At 36.6% G+C, this 21,741-nt stretch overlaps 1 protein-coding gene across 1 annotated transcript in view; it reads right to left on the minus strand.

Moving 5' to 3' along the window:
• The window catches only part of PGM2L1 (phosphoglucomutase 2 like 1), an 82,141-nt gene extending 61,203 nt beyond the window's left edge, over nt 1-20,938 (minus strand). Inside the window, exons 1-2 of the mRNA XM_074216862.1 lie at nt 20,775-20,938; nt 3,542-3,709 (exon numbers count right to left, since the gene is read on the minus strand). Of these exons, the coding sequence (XP_074072963.1) occupies nt 3,542-3,709; nt 20,775-20,885 (279 nt within the window). The 5' untranslated portion in view covers nt 20,886-20,938. The remainder of the gene's footprint in view (nt 1-3,541; nt 3,710-20,774) is intronic.
• Between the last annotated feature and the right edge of the window lie 803 nt (nt 20,939-21,741).

A 21,741-nucleotide genomic window follows, 5' to 3' on the forward strand; every position in this document is an offset into this window, starting at 1 on the left:
AATTATTTCTTGATTTTTGAAGTCCTTAACACATAATCACATATATGGTTATCTATAGTCTTATATTGTTTATAATATTATGTCTTATCTCACAAGTAGATTATAAATGTGAGGGTCATTGCTTATCCAGAGTTCAGTGGCTTAGAAAGCATTGGATTAGTTATCAGAAGGTATTAGACTGCAAGAAAAAAATTATGAGCAAAAATCAGGAGATCTGATGAGAATCAGAGGACCAAATTTTGGCTTTATCATGTAATACCTGCAGGTTCTTGGTTAATTCATAATCTCTTTCAACTTCAGTTTCCTCACAGAATCATAGATTTAGAGCTCATCTAATTCAACATAATTTTTCAGATGAGGAAACAGGCTCAGGAAATTAAATGTCTGGGTCAAGATCACAAGGGAAATAATGAAGAGGCAGCAATGGTATAGTGGATAGAGAATTAGCCTAAGAGTTTGGATTTAAACCCAAGTCCTCTAAGTTAAAGTCAAGCACTATTATTTTTCTCACAGGTTTGTTTTAGGTCTCAAATGAGACACTGGACAAGAAAGTACTATAAAACATTATTTAAAATTTAGTATTTAGGAGAATGTTCTTTGTAACTTTTTGGGCACAATATAGATATTTAAGTAGGTACCAGATAGACACATGAAAGAATTTTAATAAATAATTCCCTGAAATTAGCATAGTCATGAGGGTACCACCTCACACCTCTCAGACTGGCCAATATGACCAGAAAAGGCAATGACCAATGTTGGAAGGGATGTGGGAAATCTGAGACACTAATATATTGTTGGTGGAGCTGTGAACTCATCCAACCTTCCTGGAGAGCAATTTGGAATCGTGCCCAAAGGGTAACAAAAATATGCATACCTTTTGATCCAGCAATACCACTACTAGGTCTATACCCTGAAAAGATTATGAAAAAAGGGTAAAAACATCAGTTGTACAAAAATATTTATAGCAGCCCTGTTTGTGGGCAAAGAATTGGAAATTAAGTGAATGTCCTTCAATTGAGGAATGGCTTAACAAACTGAGGTATATGTATGTCATGGAACACTACTGTTCTATTAGAAACCAGGAGGGACGGGAATTCAGGGAAACATGGAAGGATATGCATGAACTGATGCTGAGCGAGATGAGCAGAAGCAGAAAAAATTGTACACCCTAACAGCAACATGGGGGGTAATGATCAGCTTTGATGGACCTGCTCATTCACATCAGTGCAACAATCAGGGACAATTTTGGGCTCTCTGCAATGGAGAATACCATCTGTATCCAGAAAAAGAATTGTGGACTTTGAACAGAGACCAAAGACTATTACCTTCGATTTCAGAAAAAAAAATCACTATCTTATTATGCAATTTTGCTATCTCTTATACTTTATTTTTCTTCCTTAAGGATATGATTTCTCTCTCATCACATTCAACTTAGATCAATGTATACCATGGAAACAATGGAAAGACTAACAGACTACCTTCTGTGGGGGGTGGGGGAGGGAAGCAAGAAGAGGGGGAAAATTGTGAAACTCAAAATAAATAAAATCTTTCTTAAAAAAATAAAAATAAAAAATTAGCATAGTCATATAAGGGAAAGAATTGAACTTGGGTCAGAACACCTCACTTTATGAGTCATTTTTAATATAAAATATATAGGTTCTTCTCCTTTATTATTAAAGAAGATCAAAACATCATCACTATGTTATAGACAAGTTGCAGTGTGTCCAACGGTGGCTGATCAGATCAATATGAGTTCAGAATATTCTACTACCAGTTGGGCACACATAAATCACATCTGAATACCTGGGGTGGGTTCTTTAAACTTATACATCTCATGTTTCCTTTAAGCTGAGTTAATTTTGTCTTGTTCATAGAACAAACATAGATACATACATCCACATATCTATCTATCTATCTATCTATCTATCTATCTATCTATCTATCTATCTATCTATCTATATATATGTATAAACAATTGTAAGGAAATTCTTCTTCCTGAGTTCCTTCATCTGTAAAATGAGGTTAAAAACCCTTATACTACTTATACCTCATAGGGAAAGCACTTTATAGTTTACAAAGTAAATAACACACTTTTCAGAACTTATTTTAAGGCTTCAGAATAATTTCATGTGACTATTTCCTTACACAGATCACAATACCTTCATGCCTCAGTAGACTATAGCTAACTTACAGTGGCTAAAAACAAATTTATCACCTGCTAATAAGTTTTTTGAATTAAGCAATCAATGGAAAATATATATATATATATATGTATATATATATATCAGTAGAATAATATTCTTAGTAGAAAGTTATCAAAGTTTACATTCTATTGGAATAACTTTCAAGAGCCACAGATCAAATCCAAGCCTCAGTGAGGTATTAGCCCCACTACTGTATCTGCTATCTTGCCCATGGGGGTTGGTGGGAGAGGGATGATCCTCATCCTCTAATCAAGTAACTGAAAAAAAACCCATTTTTTAATCCTATAAGACTATTTTCCTATTCATTTGCAATTATAAGTCTTGTTTTTTTTTTTTTTTTTTTTTTTTAGGTTTTTGCAAGGCAAATGAAGCTAAGTGGCTTGCCCAAGGCCACACACCTAGGCAATTACTAAGTGTTTGAGACTGGATTTGAACCCAGGCACCCCTGACTCCAGGGCCGGTGCTCTATCCACTGCACCACCTAGCCACCCCGCAATTATAAGTCTTAAGTGGAGGAAATTTCCATATCACATTTACAAAAACTATTACTTACAAAAGCTATGTTATTTATAAAACCATTAATATAGAGCTGTCTTTTTGGGGCAACAAAAAATACTATAAAATAATTACAATTCAGAAGTCCCCCAAATGTACCTGTGTTAAGGAAATACTTTAAGTCTGAAAGCTCTGAGAGGATTCAAAAGGACAGAGGAAGAGGGCTAGTATTTGTCCATTTTTACTTCCTCCACTGCTTTTAGACTACCATCGCTTAGGGATGATAAGGCAACTTATTTGCTTTTCTCTTCTGGGTCTCAATTTCTTCATTTGTAGGTACTAGATTTTTTTTATAAAGATTTTTAAAAAATTTATAATCATGTAATCCCTGAATCTTTACTCTTAGGACACAATCTTTTGGTTCCCTTGGGAAAGTGATAAAGCATCAATACTGGTTATAGATCCCTGGGGTCTAATTTTTAACTACTAGCCAGATGCCAACTTGAATTCTTCCTCATTCCCCTTGTATTAATTTGAAACACTATAATTCACTTCATGTCTTCAACCCACACATGGTTGCTAAGTAACTAAGCTATTACTCTCTCAGAGTAACCAGATGGATACACATTTGTAGAGCCAAACTGTGACCTTTAAGGTACACATATAGCTTCCAAAAAGAGTCACAGGAATGCCCAAAGGTCAAGGATGGTACGTAACTTATAATGTAGAAGACCTTCCTTCAAATAAAGGAAATGAACAAGTCACTATCTAATGAATTAAGCAAAAAAAAAAAAAAGAATTTAAAAAAACCCGTTATATGAGATATTTCAATACATACATACCTGTGTTGACTGGATCACTGTAAGGTCATTAATATAGCAAAATCCTGCTCCCATAGCAGAACGAAGTCCAGCAGTGCCAAAAGTCATCCTGCAGCAAAGACGATCTCTTAGTTCTTTGTTCATTCCATTGCGTAACAAATTTTCAATTTGTTCTTTCGTTTTGGGATTCTATTTAAAAAAAGGAAAATTTAATTTGTATGAAAAAATATGAAAAGAATGATAATATTGGCAAATCCTTCTAAAGGTGCTATAAGATGCTTCATTCATTATAAATATAAAAATAGGGTATTTGGACATTTTAACTGCAAAACTCATATATATATATATATATATATATATATATATATATATATACACATATATGTAGGACAGTAAAAGGTGGCACAATAGAAAATAGTGCTTAACTGTATCTGAGAAACCTGAGTTGAAATCCCATCTCAAAAGCTGTATAACCTTAGGCAAGTCATTTAATCTCACTCTGCCTCAGTTTTTATATATATATATATATATATATATATATATATATATATATATATATACACACACATATATATACACATATATATTGTATATATATTATAAAATTCACACACATATATAACATATATGTAATACTTTGCAAACTTTAATGTGTGACATATGAATATCATTACAATCATGATACTACCTCTGATTTACTTGGTACAGGTCAGCAGCACCTCCTTAACAATTAATAGTTTTAAAGAATTGCCTTGAGAACTGAGAGGTTATATAACTTAGGGTCACACAGCCAGGATACATCTGAGGCAGACATAAATGAAATGAAAGATTATTATGCAGTAAGAAATGACTAATATATATATTCAGAGAAATGTGATAGTATTTATAATGAAATTGATCAAAATAAGAAGAATCAAGAAAATATCTACATACTGATTACAATGCAAATGAAAAAACCATTAAAAAAAACCATTAAAGAGAAGTCAAATTCTGAGAAAATGAAAATCAGATGAAAGCAGTAGAAAACAATGAATAAAATAAGCCTCCTTCCTCCTGGCAAAGACGTGGGTTAAGGTAGAATATCGTACACATTCTCATATGGAGTATCTAGATACTTCCATTTAATGAAGCTAGTTCTACTTCCCTAAGGTTACCTTCCACACGCTCTCTATTTATTCATGTCTTCTGTCCCCAATTAGAATGTAAGTTTCTTGAGGGTAGGGACTTATTTAGCTTTTTCTTTGTAACTTTAGGGATTAGCATGGTGCAGATAAATTCTTAATAAATGCATATTTTCAAGACAATGCCTATTCTCTTGACTATCATCTTTTTCTTCCTCAAAATCATAACTCTGCTTCTTGGTCCCTTGGCTCAGCTAGTGGAGCTTTCCTATTATTTTACTTGAAATCAGAACTCCAAGATACTTCCTAGGAACTCCAAATCCTTTCCAGATTCCCTTTAAGGGGTACATCTTCTCTCATCAGAATGTAGGAATTTTGAAGCCAGGAGCTATCTGTCTTACTTGTATTTGTATCCCCATCCCAATCCAGTGCCTGATACATAATAAACCCTTAACATACTTTATCTACATTGGTGATCAATTGGTTTATCACAAAGGAGGGCATAATATGTCAGGTGGAAGGGCAATGATTTATATTTTAAAAAAGCATCAATAAATTATTTAGAAAACATACGGCCTTAGAAAAATTTAAAATATGATGGGTGGTAATTATTGATTATATAAAGTCCTAAACCTCTACAGCTCAAAGTGACCAGAATTTCTCCCAACAAGCCACTGAATTCATTTTATTAAACTGTATTGAAAAATAGACCCTCTTATAGCTAAGATTTTTGTGTACAAGCTTGAGTTAAGATCAAGCCATAATGATATATAGCCTGTGAAGATCTTACCAAATTTTATATTTTAGGAAAAACTGAATAATCATTAACAAAATAGTAAATTTCAAGGGAAGCTGATGGTTCAGAGTTAATTTTATACAAAGTAGAGTGTTCTAGTAGGTTATCATGGAAAAAAGTGCAAATTAACTCCAGTAGAACTATCATTTTTATTATATTGTCACAGCCTAGTCTTGAGCATTGAATATTCTTCCATTTATTTAGATTGTTCTTTACTTCTTTAAGAGACACTTTGGAATCAAATCTATATAGGTATTTTGTGTACTCTGTAAGGTAGATGTCCAAGTATTTTACATATTGTGTAAGTTATTTGGAATGAGATCTTCCTTTCTGTTACTACCTAGTGAATTATTATTATCATACAGAAATGTTACTGATTTTTGAGCATTTACTTTATAATCTTTATTTCAATAAGTTTCTTTAATTGATTCCCTAGGATTTTCTAAATAAATTGTCATGTCATCAACAAAACTGGGATAGCTTTATCACTTCTTTACTTCTTGCCTTATTCTGATACTTACTGAGAAATCTCCCAGTCTATCCTAGTACATATAATTCTTATTTTTTTTATTTTAGACAGATACGTTTTATGATATTAAAAAAGATCCCTCTATGCCTTTGACAGGGTTTTTAGCACAAATGAGTAGTTATTTTATTATGTGGGATTTTTTTTTATTTTTAAGATGATTCATTATATTGACTGACTTCCTAATGTAGAGCCAACTTCTCCATCTTCATGTTACAAATTCATTTTGGGTGAATTGCTACTTTATTTGGCAGAATTTTACTTTTAAAAAATTTAATCAATATTGGTGAAAATCAATTTATAGTTTTCCTTTTATGCTTCATCCTTGCCTGGTTGAGGCTTTAGTATATTTTTGTTCTTTGTATATTATGATGTTTGTGTTTGTTAAATGTTAAAACTCCTTGAGGAAAGAATGGGATCATTTTTGTCTTTGCACATAATAGGTGCTTATTAAGTTCATGTTCACTACCTGAATGATGAGAATTCACATCTAGCTGCAAGTTAGGGATAAAAGGGAAAGGAGTCAAGGAAGGTTTCATTTGAACCATCAGCAGCCAGAGATGGAGAGAGAGGATGATTTAGACATAGGGAATAGTGTGAACAAGTACATTAAAATGTGGAGAAGTACAGGATATGTTCAAGGAGTAGGAAAAAGTCTCAATTTATTTGGATTTTTAAAAAAGCATAAACCAGGGCAAATGATATAAAATGTTGTAAGTAAAGGAGGAGCCACTGAAGATTTATGATATATGGAATGATGTGATCAGAACTGTGCCTTAGGAAAATTAATTTGGTTGTGATGAATTAAGTGAAAAAAAAGGGAAAAATTTAGAAGCAGGGAGATCAGTGAGGAGATTATGACAGTCTAGAGTAAAGTTAATGAGTGCTTGAACTACCTACCATAAGGTCAATATGAAAGGTAAAGAGGGACCAAATTAGAGTGATATTGTTCATTTTACTTATGCCTGGCCATGACAGAATCTAGTAACTAAATATATTCAACATAGGAGAGAATATCAAAGATTACCAAGCATGATTTATTAGTCGATCAATGATATCATTGATGAAAAACAGTTTAGGGAAAAATAACATTAGTTCAATTATAAAAATTCTTTGCATTTCGCATGTCTCCCCACCCCCACCATTTTCCTTTCTCCTGTCTGAAGATTTATGCTGAGGTTGGTTTTTCCTTAGATGCCTAGGGGTAGGGTCTTCTTTGGCAAGTGACCCAACAAAACATGTTTCATTTCCCTGTCCATTTCAACCTAAACAAACTGTTCCATATTTATTTTTTGAGCCTCTCGGATTCCCAAGCATAAGGGAAAAAAACAAGTTGAATACCTAAAACTGGCAAGGTTTATAGTGATCCTGAGAGGGTCATTCTGTGGAACACTCTTCAGGGATGGCCCCCAAAGAATCTATTCCATTCCATGCACATCCTGAATATATTTATATTAAAGAATTTTAAAGTACATTACATATTCATGTGAATGGTAATCTGCCATCAAAAATGTCTTCTATGTGACTTTTTTAAAGGAATCTGTTGCCTAAATATAGCCTGTCTTTGCTAGTTGTCTCAGATGGATACATGCCATAGAGAGCTCTTGTCACATGGACTAACAGTGACATCATAATGTTAACATATTTCTTTGGCAAAAATATGTATGGTCTGTACTCTTTCTTTTTTAAATTAAGTCTTTTGGGAAGCTCTAACTTCAACATTTTCTAAGTCACAAAAGTTGACTTTTGATATTTAAGATGGATGTATCAAGTCTTTTCCCTTAGTGAAAGAATGCTAATCTGATAGTTTCAATATCGTTCTGCATAGGTTATCTTACAGAATCAGAAAATCAGAGGGTACTCAGAGGCCATCCAGTCCAAATAGTACTTGAATTAGAATTCCTTCTAAGTCATCCTAACAAAGCAATTGTATAACCTGAAGATCTCTACTGATGGGAAACTTGCTACTTCCAAAACAGTCAGTTTTACCTTTGGATATCTTCAGTTATTAGAAAATTGTTTCTTATACTGAGCCCTCTTGGAAACCTAGTTCATCAAAGAAACATTCCATAAAAACCAACTAGAGAAGGTCATGGTGCAACCATGACTTTATAAAAGATATAGGTATCATATAAATAACTATAATGTATCCTAAGTATATTGTTCAGTCATTTTTCAATCTTTTCCAACTCTTCCTGACCCCATTCGGGGTTTTCTTGGCAAAGATACTACAGCGTTTTGATACTTCCATCTCCAACTCATTTTGCAGATGAGGAACTGAGGCAAATAGAACACACAAAGTCACAAGGCTAGAAACTGTCTGAGATCACATTTGAATTCAGGACTTCTTGACTATCCACTGTACCATGTAGATTCCAATTAATATGTATAGAAGTAATATCCCTATTTGACAGATGAGGAAATTGAAACAGGGAGATAAAATGAACTTACTTTGGGTCACACATTTAGTACATGTCTGAAGCAGAATTTGAATCCAGGTCTTCCTAACTTCAAGTTCAGCATCTAACCATTACATAACATAGTTGCCTTAAAAAGAAGCTGGAGAAGAGTTTATTGGGGATCTATAAGTAGATTTATGACTCAAGTGAAGGATGGAATAGCTTTACAATTTGAAGATTCTATGATTTTTCATTATGTAAATTAACAGTCAATTTCTTGATTACATACAGGACCATTTCAGTTTCAGGATAACCATTCTCTACCACTTTCTATCCTATTTGTGGGAGTATGCTCAGGGAATTCAAATTTACTTTACCTTTTAACAAAAAAATGTTGATGAATCATAATGTTGATGAACCCCAATATTCTTCCCTCTGCCTCCTATATCTTTCTTAGGAGTACAGCTGCTATATCACACATACATTATTACAATTTCTTTATTTTTATTTAGAACTTCAATCTAATCTATGAAATAGATTGAAATAGAAATTGAAAGAAAAAGACTTTTTTTACAAGAGAAGAGATTAATATGGAGATAATTATAACCAGACAATCCAATCTAAGCATTTATTAACCATCTGCCCTAAGTTCAAGAAACCATATTAGCTGATATCAGTATGACAAGGTGCCAGTTTAAAAAATAGTATGGGAGATAAAACACATACAAATAGAATGCAAAATATGTACTTAGCAGAAATACAAGAGATGGAAGTTTGGAGGAAGGAAAATACTAGTTTCCTAGATAATACCAATGGCTCAAATATATGCATCATTTTAAGCTTTACAAATTATTTTCCTTACAACAGCCTTGTGCAGGAAATGGGGTAATTAAATCAATTTTATGGCTAAAGAAATAGACTTTGAGAGTACAAAACAAATACTTATTAAGAAACTAAGGTAGGACTGAGTCTGAAGGATCACCAGATAGAAATGGGGAAATATGTGTCATAGCTGAAGAAGAAGAAGAAGAAGAAAGAAGGAGGGATGAGGTAGGAGGAGGAGGAGAAGAAGACTGCATACTCCAAGGTCAAAGGAACAATATGAGTAAATCCCAAGTCAAGAAGGGACCAAGCAAGACCAGCAATGATGATTAATACTTCTTGGCAGGATAGCAGAATATGAAGAGAGCATAGTGTGAGAGAAAATTGGAGTCAGGTTACAAAGAATCTTAAATGCCAGGTTAAGGAGTTGGAATCTGAGTAGAAATGGAAAACCACTCAAAGTTATCAGGTACATTGCAGAATCAATTCATGTTGAGGAACAAGTTCAGTTGGACAAGTTCATGATTTCTGCCAGCTCTGACATTTTGTACGGAGTAGCCAGCTCAGAGTTATAATTTAGAAAGAGACTGAAGTCAGGAAGAGCAGTAATAAAGCTATTAGGATAACCCAGGAAACTTCTCATATGGACTTGAATGAAGCAATTTTTTAGGAAAGTATTAATTCTAAATATTAAGGAATACTTTTAAGCATAAAAAAAATCAACTCTTGTGGCAAAAATACTTGTTTACAAAGTGGCATTTTTCCAACAATGTTATGATTTGCCTTATATTTAAGCTCAAAAAGAGCTATCCAATCTCTGATTGTTTTGTTGAAAATAGGTATGACAAAGATAAAGTTACTTACCCTCGTAGAAATAAAAGCATGAAAAAAATATGTTCAATAATAGCAAGATTGGAAAGCCTTAATTCAGTGAGTAACCAAGATTCCAAAGGACATGATGAAAAATTTAAATTTACCTCCTAACAGAGAATTGAGAAGATATAAAATGGCATGTACGTTTTTGGATGTAGTCAATGCAGTTATTTGTTTGCCTCACTAAGAATATTTGTAACAACAATTTTCTTTTTCTTTTCAATTTTAAGTAAAAAAGGTAAAGGGGAGAAGGGCTAAGGATAGATACTCTGTCCTCTCTTCACCCCCCCCCCCAAAACCCCCAACACAACAGAAGGAATCATAGATAATCAAGAAATCATTTAAAGTAAAGCTTTCATTGAAAACAAACTCTATATAATGTAGATTCCCAATTTCATGTACAATCCTCTCCTATTTTTTTTTTTTTGCAAGGCAAATGGAGTTAAGTGGCTTGCCCAAGGCCACACAGCTAGGTAATTATTAAGTGTCTGAGACCGGATTTGAACCCAGGTACTCCTGACTCCAAGGCCGGTGCTTTATCCACTACGCCACCTAGCCGCCCCAATCCTCTCCTATTTTATAAAGTACATGGAATTTTGAGGTATATTTTTAAGTTCAAAATTAAGAAAATATTTTGTACATTTTGAGTCTTTCACACTGAAGTCCTACTTTGTTTCAGTGAAGTGCATTTCCTAATCCTGATTTTATGAAGGCTATCCCAATGAAGAAGTAGTCCTTAAAATAAATTTCTACAAGGATGGAGCAGCTAGGTAGCAATAGGGCTAGGCCTGGAGTCAGGAAGACCCATCTAAGTTCAAATCTGACCTGAGACATTTAACTAACTGTGTGATCCTGGGCAAATCACTTAATTCAGTTTGCCTCAGCTTCTCATTATATAAAATGACCTGGAAAAGGCAAAGGCAAATCACTCCAGGATCTTCACCAAGAAAATAACCCTGAAGGTTTGGACATGGCTGAAAAATAACTGAAAACTAGTATGTCACAGTGTTATATCAAATAATGTCTAAAACTAAACAATCTCCCTCCTATTCAGTTCCCAATTTGGCTCCCCTTTTGAATACCATTTATTCTTAAAATAGTTCACTGACCCTTCTTTTGCATCTTAAATTTACATTAGTTCTTCCTTCTGTGTAAATCAAAAATTTTATTAAATATCTACATAGGAATTTTAAATACAAAAGATTCACTGGGCATATATGCCATGGCTTTTCAAAACAGAAAGAAAATCTCTTCAAAATAGCAATTTTTTTTATGGTAGCAAGGAACTAAAAAACAAAAGTAACATGCGTACTTGATGGGGACTGGCTAAACAAGTTGTGATATCTAAATACAATATAATTTAACTGCATTGTAAGGAACAATGGATATGATTAAATAGAGGAGCATGGTAAGATTTACATGAAATAATGACTAAAATAAGCAGAACCAGAAAAAATACAACAATTACCAGAACATAAAATAGCAAAAACTGAATTCTGTATAATTATAATGACCTATCTTGATTCCAGTCTGATGTGAGAAAGTACTTTCACTGATTCTTTGCTGAAGTGGGGGAATTATGGATATGGAAGGTTCTATATAATGTCAGATACATTTTTAAAATTGACTAGTTTTGCTAAATTTTTTTCTCCTCTTTTTTATTCTTTGTTATAAGGAATAGAAACAAATACAGGGTGGTAATACACTGAAAAACGTAGAAAATGTATCAAGTATATATATATATATATATATATATATATAAAATATATATATACACATACACACATACAACAAATGCATCAAAAAAGGATATTAAGAAAAATTGTTTATTAAAAAAAAAGAAATAATGAAGAGGCAGAAATGGCATAGTGGATAGAGAATTAGCCTAAGAATTAAGTGACTCTGGGCAAAACAAATTATTTAACCTTGGTGTTCCAGACACAACTCTTGATCTACATTTGTACAGGGTCAGAAAGCTCAAGGATCTCCCTATAGCAAAGAAATTATAGGTTTGATGGAAAGAAAAGAAAGAAGACAGAAAAAGAAAGAGAGAATCAAATAACACATACAGAGAAGCATGGATAACAGGATCATAGATTTTGAGCTTGGACCTTAAAGGTCCAATTGCCTCTTACAAATGAGCAAAGTGAGATCTAGCAAGGTTCAGGAACTTGTCTCTGTCAAAATGATCTTCCCGCGGTGGCTAGGTGGCATAGTGGATAAAGCACAGGCCTTGGAGTCAGGAGTACCTGGGTTCAAATCCAGTCTCAGACACTTAATAATTACCTGGCTGTGTGGCCTTGGGCAAGCCACTTAACCCTATTTGCCTTGCAAAAAAAAATAAATAAATAAAAACCGATCTTCCTAAAGCACAGGTCTGACCATGTCCTCCTGTCCCCAACCCCATTCAATAAACTCTAGTGTTTCCTTGTCCTCTCCCCAATCAAATATCAAATCTCCCATTCAGCATTTCAAAGTTCTTTATAACCTGTCCCCCCACTCCTCCCACAACATAGTCTTCTTACACCTCACACCAATCACATTGGCCTCTTTTGACTCTTCCAAGAATGGGACATTTCAGATCTTGGTTCTGAGTCTTTTGGCTCTCTCTCACCTCATATATGCCTCCTGGCTTCTCTGACCTTCCTTCAAGTTCCCATTTTCCATAGGAAGCCTTTCCTAATCCCTCTTAATTCTACTGCCCTCCCTCTGTTGTTTATTTCCAATTTATCACATATCTAGTTTGCTGGGAATTAGCTGTTTACATACCGTCTTCCCCATTCAACGGTGACCTCACTGATATAGTATGTCCCCAGTTTGCTTAGCTCTGGATCATAGTAAGTACTTAAATGCTTATGGCCCAACTGTCATCAGTTGTAAGTGGTAGAGATGGAACTCCAATCTAGCTCTTCCAACAATAAATCCATTACCTTGGACCATGCCAATCCCTTGTTTAAAAATTTTCAGTGTCTTCCAGTCACCCAGGTTTGAAACTTCAGAGTCATCCTCAATTCTTTTGCTGTTTCTCCCTCCACTTATGCCTAATTTGTACTGATTTCACCTTCACAACATTTCTCTTATTCCGCCCCCCCCATCTCATCTAACAAGATACTGCCATAATCCAGGCTCTCAGTCTGATAATTGTTTTCCCTGCCTCCATTCCTTTCCTCTTGTCCAATCCATTCTCTACTGGAGTGCTAAATGCTCAGGCAGGGATTTAATCTTGTCACTCCTCTTCTAAAGAAGTTACAGTAGCTTCCTACTATCTCTAGAATAAAATATCAACTCCTTGGTATAACAAATACAGCCCTTCACAACCTGGTTTTTAGTCTCTCTTTCCAGATTGATTTCATATTATTCATATATTCTATGGTCCAGTCAAACTGCTGCATATTTGGCTAAACAAATTATGGTATATGAATGTGACAAAATACTATTGTGAAATAAAAAATAATGAACAGGATGCTATCATAAAAACCTGGGAAGACATAAGAACTGATGCAAAGTAAAGTGAGCAGAAGCAGGAAGAAGACACTGTACTCAACAACAGCAATATTGTAATGATGTTCAAGGCTAAAAGACTTAGTTACATTGATCAATACAATATTCCACAATGATTCCAAAGGACTCATGATGAAAAATACTATTTGCCTTCAGATAGAGAGCTGATGGATTCTGAATGCAGACTGAAACATAATTTTTTTTCTTTTTTTTAACAACAAGAGTAATGTGGAAATTTTTACATGACTAAATTTCCATAATATTTCTTGCCTTCTCAACAAGTGGGAAGGGGGTAAAAGGAGAGAATCTGGAACTGCAAATAATTTTTTATATAAATCCTTTTGCCTTGTCCCCCAAATAAGTGTCCCACGTTCTGCCCCATTTATGACATGTCAAATGCCAATCCATATTTTTGTCCAAGTTGTCCCTCAGATATGGAAACCACCCCTCTTCTCACTTTTGTCTTAGAATGATTACTTTCCTTCTAGGTTCAGTTCAAATAGGTTCAGTACCTCTCATAAAAGAGACACCTTTTCAGATCCCCTGAGCTCTTGTTGTAGGAGTCCTCCCAAACAGCTAAAATAACTTTGCATGTATTTATATTGACTTATCCATGAACATGCTGTCTTGGATTGGAATATAAACTCTTTAAGGTCAGATATGTGTATCTTCATACCCTCAGTGCCTTAGAAATAGAAAGTGCTTAAACAGAGGTTTATTTTACTGAATTTAAGCCTCTCACAGACTCTGATCTCCTGTTAGTGATTCTTTCTTCCCCGATTTATATTTTATCTATTGAATATTGGATCCTCCAGCTGTAGATAACTTCCCTAAAGACTTGGTTTGTTTTTTTTGTCACCATATCCCTAGCACTTAAAAGAGTCCCTTGACAAATATTAAGTGCTTAAATAGTTATAATATTATTACTGACTTCAAAGATGCTAATGACAAAAGAAAAGTCTCATGTACCAGAATAACCATAGAAGTACTTTTTATGAAAGCAAAGATCTGGAAACAAAACAGCTGTCTGTCAAATGGGTGATGACCAATAATATAGTATTACAGGCAGCTCGGTTGTTGTATATATAAAGCACTGGACCTGGGGTCAAGAAGACTTGTGTTCAAATGTGAACTCAGACACTCACCGGCCATGGACAAGTGACTCTGTCAGCTATAAAATGGGGGAACAAATGAAAACACTTATCTCAAAGGACTAATATGAGTATCAAATGAAATAATATTTGTAAAGTGCTCAGCAGTGACTAGCATATAGTAGGCTTACTAGTTGATTTTTTTCCGTCTTTCCCCCCTATAGAAATGTATTTATTACTACTGTTGTAGTAATATGTGAAGAATTCAGAGGAGTATAGAGAGGTTTTTATGAACTAATGAAAAGTGAAGTAAGCAACACACACACACACACACACACACACACACACACACACAACACAATGATTTGGAACAAAGTAAATGGAAAGACCAGAAAATGGAAACTGAAAGTTCATTAATTATAATAGCCAAATTTTGCCCTAGGGAAAAATTGAGAAAATGCATTTCCCTCTCTTACATGCAGGTAAAGAGAATAAGTATGTAGCCTATTACACATACTGTCAGAGAGGGTTGATATGTTGGATGGATTTACTGAAATTCTTCTTTTTAGATCTTTTCATAAGGGATTTTATTCAATGAGGTGGGAGGAAGAACATACTGAGAAATCAATGTAACATAAAAATTAAAAGTATAAATAAAATATATTTTAAAATGCAAAGAATTTTTTAAAACTAAGGGGATCAGTGAGCTTATCTAAGTAGACTTTTTTGTGTGAGAGAGTATATGTTTATAAATATTACTGTGTGACCTTGGCAAATCATTTAACTAATCTGGTTAAGATGCTTTATCTGTAAAATTGAAATAATATTTCACATGCCTGAAAACAGGGAGTGAACTTACTGACTTCAAGTTCCCTTTTGGGTCTAAGATCTATGATGAATATAAACTTCAGTTCTTATGAATATACACTTCAGTTCTGCTTCAGAAACAAAAAGAATTTACTGTTACAAACTTGAGAAATATGTCAAGAAAAATAAATTATCATTGAAAAATGTATGAAGGAGCAGTAACAGTTTAAATTAAATATATTTTCTACCTAGAAAGTTCAAAGTCAGTTACAGTGGTTTAAAAGTGGAGAACAATGATAATTAATATACCAATGTAATTCTCACCTATTCTTAAGGCAATGGTTATTATTGCTCCCAGTTTTTCATTGTGGGGTAAGAACATTTAAGATTTTTCATTTTTTTTAAAGCAACAGTGGAAGATTTAATACGTATCTTTTTTGTTGTGCTCTTGGTCTACACTAGTATTAATCAAGAGCTCTTGTTAGTGCAGTAACTCTCAACACCAGAGGGCAGCAACCTCAGTATTAATTAGCAGGTAATGCTGACAACTATTAACTGTGTAACAAACTCCTTAAGAAAATTTTCTCTAACAAAAGTTGTGACTAGACTTAGAAAATTTATATGAAAAATAAAGAAGCACTTTCCTCACAGGAAAGGATACAGATGAATTAACTGAAGATCCTGAATACTTTGTTGCCTAGTAAACACATAATTAGTATTGTGATATGAAAAATATATAGAGATGTATATACTAATGACAACATTTTATTAGCTTCTCCCTCGAAATAGATATTTTTAAAATAATGATAACTGAGAATAAGAAAAAAACTCCAGACTTTTTATATGATTATGTCATGGCAGACTGGTAAAGTCCCATAGACCCCTTGTAAAAATCCTGTTTTAAAATCAATAAAATAAAATGATTCAAATTACAAAGGAAACTCATCTATATTGAAACAGGTAGTTCTCAGTCTGTTCTCTCCAGCCTCAGGATATTCACACACACACACACACACACACACACACACACACACACTGACATCACATGCATAGATGTTCACAGACCCCAAGTTAAGATTCATAATCTATGGATCAAAGAGTTATTATAATAAGACAACTCCAAGAAAAGTGATGGAAGAAATCAGGGGTGGGATTGGGGTGAAATCGATTGATAAAGAAAAGCTTTAGGAAGGGAAACAAAAGGGATCAAAGAGACCCAAAATAGAAAAGATACAAGGAAGCAGCTAAAAAGGAAGGCAACAGTATTGTTAAAATATATAGTTGTGGGGTGGCTAGGTGGTGCAGTAGATAGAACACTGACCCTGGAGTCAGGAGTACCTGAGTTCAAATCTGGCCTCAGGCACTTGATAATTACCTAGCCGTGTGGTCTTGGTCAAGCCACTTAACCCCATTTGCCTTTGCAAAAATCTAAAAATAAACCCAACTATATAGTTGCATATATAAACAGTTTCATCTTATTTATTAAAGCAACTCTCATTTATATAGTACTTTAAAGTTTGTGATATGTGTAACCCCCATTTTAAACATGAGGAAAATGACACTCATAGAGGTTAAGTAGCTTGCTCAAAATCCCAAAGCTAATGTCACAGCCTATCTTGAGCCCAAATCTTCTGACACTAAGTGCTAGTTCATGACCATGCTATCTCTCAAAGATAAGTATATTTTCAAATAAAAGGTCAATAAACATTAAGTGCCTACTTTATTATTTAATATTATTATTATTTGTGCTAAGCCCTGAAGATTAAAAAATGACTTAGAAACTACATAAAGATGAAGGAATAGAAGGCATAGAATTTTCAAAAGATAGAATTACATTTCGTTTCTGTAAAAAGAAAACATCAATTCACAAAAGGTTAATAAAATGTTTTTTTAGAAAAAAAGGAAATTATTTTAGAAAAAAAGGAAACTGTTGCCAAGGAAACTGGGACAACTGCTGTTCTGACCTGAATATTCTTTCACCTCAGGCCTTACAGTTTACTGCCTGAATGCCAAGACCAGATAACAAGAAAAGTCTGACCAACTTAAAACAATTTGAGATGAAGCTTGGCTTGGTGCAAAGAACCGTGGCCTAGAATCCAAGAAAATGAGGTTCCAGTTCTTCCACTTGATAGTGTGTGGCCCTAGTTAAATTGGTTTGTTTTCTGTTTTTAATCTTTCTAAACTTTAATTGGGGCAGCTAGGTGGCATAGTAGGTGTGTGTTGGGTCAGAAGTCTGAAAAACTCATCTTCCTGAGTTCAGGTCTAGCCTTAGACACTTATGGCTGTATGACCCTGGGCAAGTCATTTAACCTTGTATGCCTCCGTTCCTCATCTGTAAACTGAGCTGGAGAAGAAAATGGCAAACCAATCCATTTGACCCAAATGGATTCAAGAAGAATTGACAAGATGAAAACAACCCAACAACAATGTTTTAATTTCTTCAATAATAGATAGTTCCTAAGGCTCTTCTTTCAAGGTAAAACAATAACAATAAACAAACTCACCCTCACTTATGAAAAAAATAAGAAAAATCCTCCTAAAGCCAGTTATTGTTGAACTTTTAGTTCATATTCCAATTGTCCCCATAAGTAAATATTAAATTTCTAGAAGACAGATGTTTATAAATCTTTACATTTCTTACACTATCCAGCAGTGTCTTGCATACAGTATGTGTTCAATATGTACTTATTTCCACATTAAATGTTTTAAAAGTGATATAGTATGTCCCCATAGCAAAGAAATACTATCTTCTATAATGTTTCTATTTAGCTTTCCATTGACAAGGCTAATTGTTTAGAAGCTCCTTCTCCTTTAATTATACTCAAAAATAAATTAATCTGTGCTTGAATTCCATACCCCAAGCTACAAGCTCACTTTCCCTAAGGTTACAACTTAAGCAATTGCCAAGATAATATGCAACAAAGAAACAACTCCAGAATTGGTCAGTGTTTTTCCTTACATTAATATCTGAATAGTTTATACTGTATCATCTTAGATCTATTACATGATTTTTTCCTCTCATTTAGACTGTGTTTCATTTCATTTGTAGCCTATGGTACCTAGCACAATAAGCATTTAATAAATGCTAGTGAAGATGACATTTAAGTCACATAAACCTTTCTGAGATAATAATAATAATAACAATAAAAGTTAATCTCATAAAGCAATTTTGAGATTTGCAAAGCTCTTAACATATTATCATCTCATTTTATCCTTCCAGCAATCCTGTGAGGTAAGTGTTATTATTATCCCAATATCACAGCTGGGGAAACTGAGGATTAGAGAGTTTAAATACTTTGTACAAAGCCAGTAAGTGTTTGAGGCAAGATTTCAACTGATTGTCTGGCATACAGACTTCTGAACTTGGAGTCAGTGCTCTCTTTACTAACTCCCACCAAGCTGCCTTGAAATAATCCAAGTCTTTCCACAATTAACTCGATCCCACAAATTTCACACATCAAAAATGATCCACAAACCTGATCATATTAGGCAACAAGAAAGAACCAGATCAACCAATTCTGATTCAAGACAACTGAGGATGCTCAGAAGTCAGGAATAAAACTTCCCAGGTACATCTGACATTGTAATAGTACACAAAACAAAGACTTTCTCCGATTTACTGAAGCACTATGTGCTAGGAGCTAACAATTCCAAATAATTTGGACTAATCCATTTTTTTACCTCTTTTCAGTCACCTCACAGAAATGATTAGACTAGCATATTAATTTCTCTCTTGTTGGCTCTAGTTCACTGTTCATTTGATTTTGTACATCTTGCTTTTGCTATTGCCAGTCTCTTTCAAAATTCAATTCCAGAAACATTAACCACCTGTGAAATATTTGCAAATTTACAAAATAGCTTTCTCAATATTGGATTCCAGAATCTTCCTGTGTAATTTGATTCTGGTCCCTTCTAAACAAGGGAGAGATAATTAGAATATGAAGCATTCCTACCACCCTCCCAACCAGTAAAGGTGAAATTCCTATATAAACGGGGATAATACTGTCTGATAAATATTTGCTAGCCAGGGAGAGAGGAAAAAAAGCATGAGAGAGACTCACAGTATCGGCAGAGCCGAACCTGAGGCTGGAGAATGGAGACTGAGAACTATCTGATGATGAAATATGCTAAAACTAAGAACTAAATAGGAGTATCTGTTAGAATTGTCCCAAAATATGCCCCCTTCATTTCTTCCCCAAGACCCCCCCCAAGCAAAACACACACAAAAGTATTCTCAGTATTACTAGGAAAAAGGAAGGGGGGGGGAAGGAGAAGTAGACAAGACATCTTAGAGTGAGGGACATCGTTTAGAATAAATGTTTTGGTAATGGATGATGAACACAGGTTTTTTTTTTTTTTTTTTTTAATCCACTGCACTGCCGAAAGGAAGGAATGCAGATGTCCCACTTGGAGGGGCAAAAGGCGTGTCCTCCACTCTCTACCCTTTACCCAATCGATCATCTAGGAGGGTGCGGTGGGGTCTTCTCCAGAAGGAATAACCCCAAAAATGACAAAAGGAAGAAGTAATCAAATGGAATAATAAAGGGGCATTTGAGACTTGGGAGGGGAGCAAGAGAAGGAAGGCTACTAGAGGGAGAAATATGGTACTTGGCGATTAGGAGGGGTCCTTGGGAGTCTGTAGGAAGGACTTAATGGGGAATACCTGAAAATGGGAAGAGACACAATGAGGGATACTTGTGAAGTGGGGGCTTGCAAGGGGAGCAATAGAAGATGCCCCAATTGAGGTTTTTGGGAAGCGGGAGCGAAAAACGGGGCGATTTGGAAGGGGCAGCAGGAGGGACATGGAAATCGAACGATATTAGGAGTACATAAGGATGCGGAGGAAGGGGCAACCTGGGAGTCGAGAAGAGGGCAATGGGAAGCATCTAGGAAGAGAGGAAGGTGGCAATGGGAACTACCCAGGAGCCAAGAAAGGAGCATGAGGAAGGCGGCAGTAGGAGGTAGATGAAGGAGGGGTGGACTTGAAGATGGAAAAAGAATGCTGGGGGTATCGGAGAGTCGGGGAGGTAAGAAGAGGTACATGGGAGGAGAAGGCTCGAGGGAGGGCACCGGGGGGTCGGGAGGGGACGATGAAGGTGCCCGAGAGTCACGGGAGCAAGGGGAACAATGAAAGGTGAGTGGGGGGAAGGAAAGGATGACGGGGGCGCCTTCCGAGGGTCGGTGTGTGGGAGGAGGGGCAGCGGAAGGTGCCTGGCGTCGGGAGGGGATGATGCCCGCAGGAGCTACCTGGGGGGAGGGGGCAAGGAGGGGTCTGGCCATGGGGCGGGGGTGAGGGGGCGCGCCGAGCCCCTACGCACCTTGTCCCAGCGGAGCCACTGCCCCACGGCGGTGTCCAGCTGCGGGTCCCCGGTGACGTAGGGGGCACACGGCAGGTTGGAGTTCATGTCGCCCCCGGGGCCGTCCCCCATGGCTGCGCTGGCAGAGGCGGAGCGGGCGGCGGCTGGGCGGCTCCGGGCTCCCCGCGGCCGGGGCACCTGCCGCGGCGGGGCAGCGCGGGCACCGGGCAGGGCGGCTGCGGCGCGAGCCGGGAACAACAGCGGCCCGGGCGGCTGGGCAGTGCCCGCCGCACGCGCGGCCCCGCCCCGGCCCCGCCCCCGGCGCGGAGCGGGCGTGAACGGCAGGCTGCCCGCCCTCCCCGCGCTCCCGCCCCTCCGCTCCCTCGCCGCTTCCTTTCGCCCGGGAGGGCACAGCCCGCGGCCCCGGCCGGACCCGCTATTCGAGGGCGCGCGTCGAGCTCCGACTTTGGGGCACGAGCTGGGGAGGAGTCGGGGCGGAGGGACGAGCCTCGCAACGCCTCACGGGAAATGTCGTTCTCTGTCTTCCGCGGCCTCGGCGGAAGCCGTTCCGGGCGCGGTCAGAGAGACTACGACTCCCAGCATGCTCTGCTCCTCCTCCGCTCCCCTCCGCGCAGAGGCTGGGTGGTGGAAGCGGGGCCGCTCCGGGCCACGCCTGGTGCGAAGCAGGTGAAGCGCGGGAAGCGAGGCTTCGTTTTAAGGTTAAATAATAGCCATTTGGGGTGGGGTGGGGGTTGGCGACTGTGCTGGCGATGCAGAAAAAAGCACAAATGAAACAAGCCGCTTCCTGCCCTCCAAGGGCTTACATTCTAATAGAGGAAAATTGTATGCAAATGTATGCAAGAATGAGGGCATGGGGAGGGGAGAGTAGGTTTGTGGAGAGGTTGGGGGCGGGGAAGCTCTACGTCCTAGGGAGATGCCCACGTGTTCTGCCTGGAAGGGAGCTGCTTAAGGCCCCGAAAGGGAGGTG

Source organism: Macrotis lagotis, chromosome 1 (assembly GCF_037893015.1).
Source record: "Macrotis lagotis isolate mMagLag1 chromosome 1, bilby.v1.9.chrom.fasta, whole genome shotgun sequence".
Lineage (NCBI taxonomy): Eukaryota > Metazoa > Chordata > Mammalia > Peramelemorphia > Peramelidae > Macrotis > Macrotis lagotis.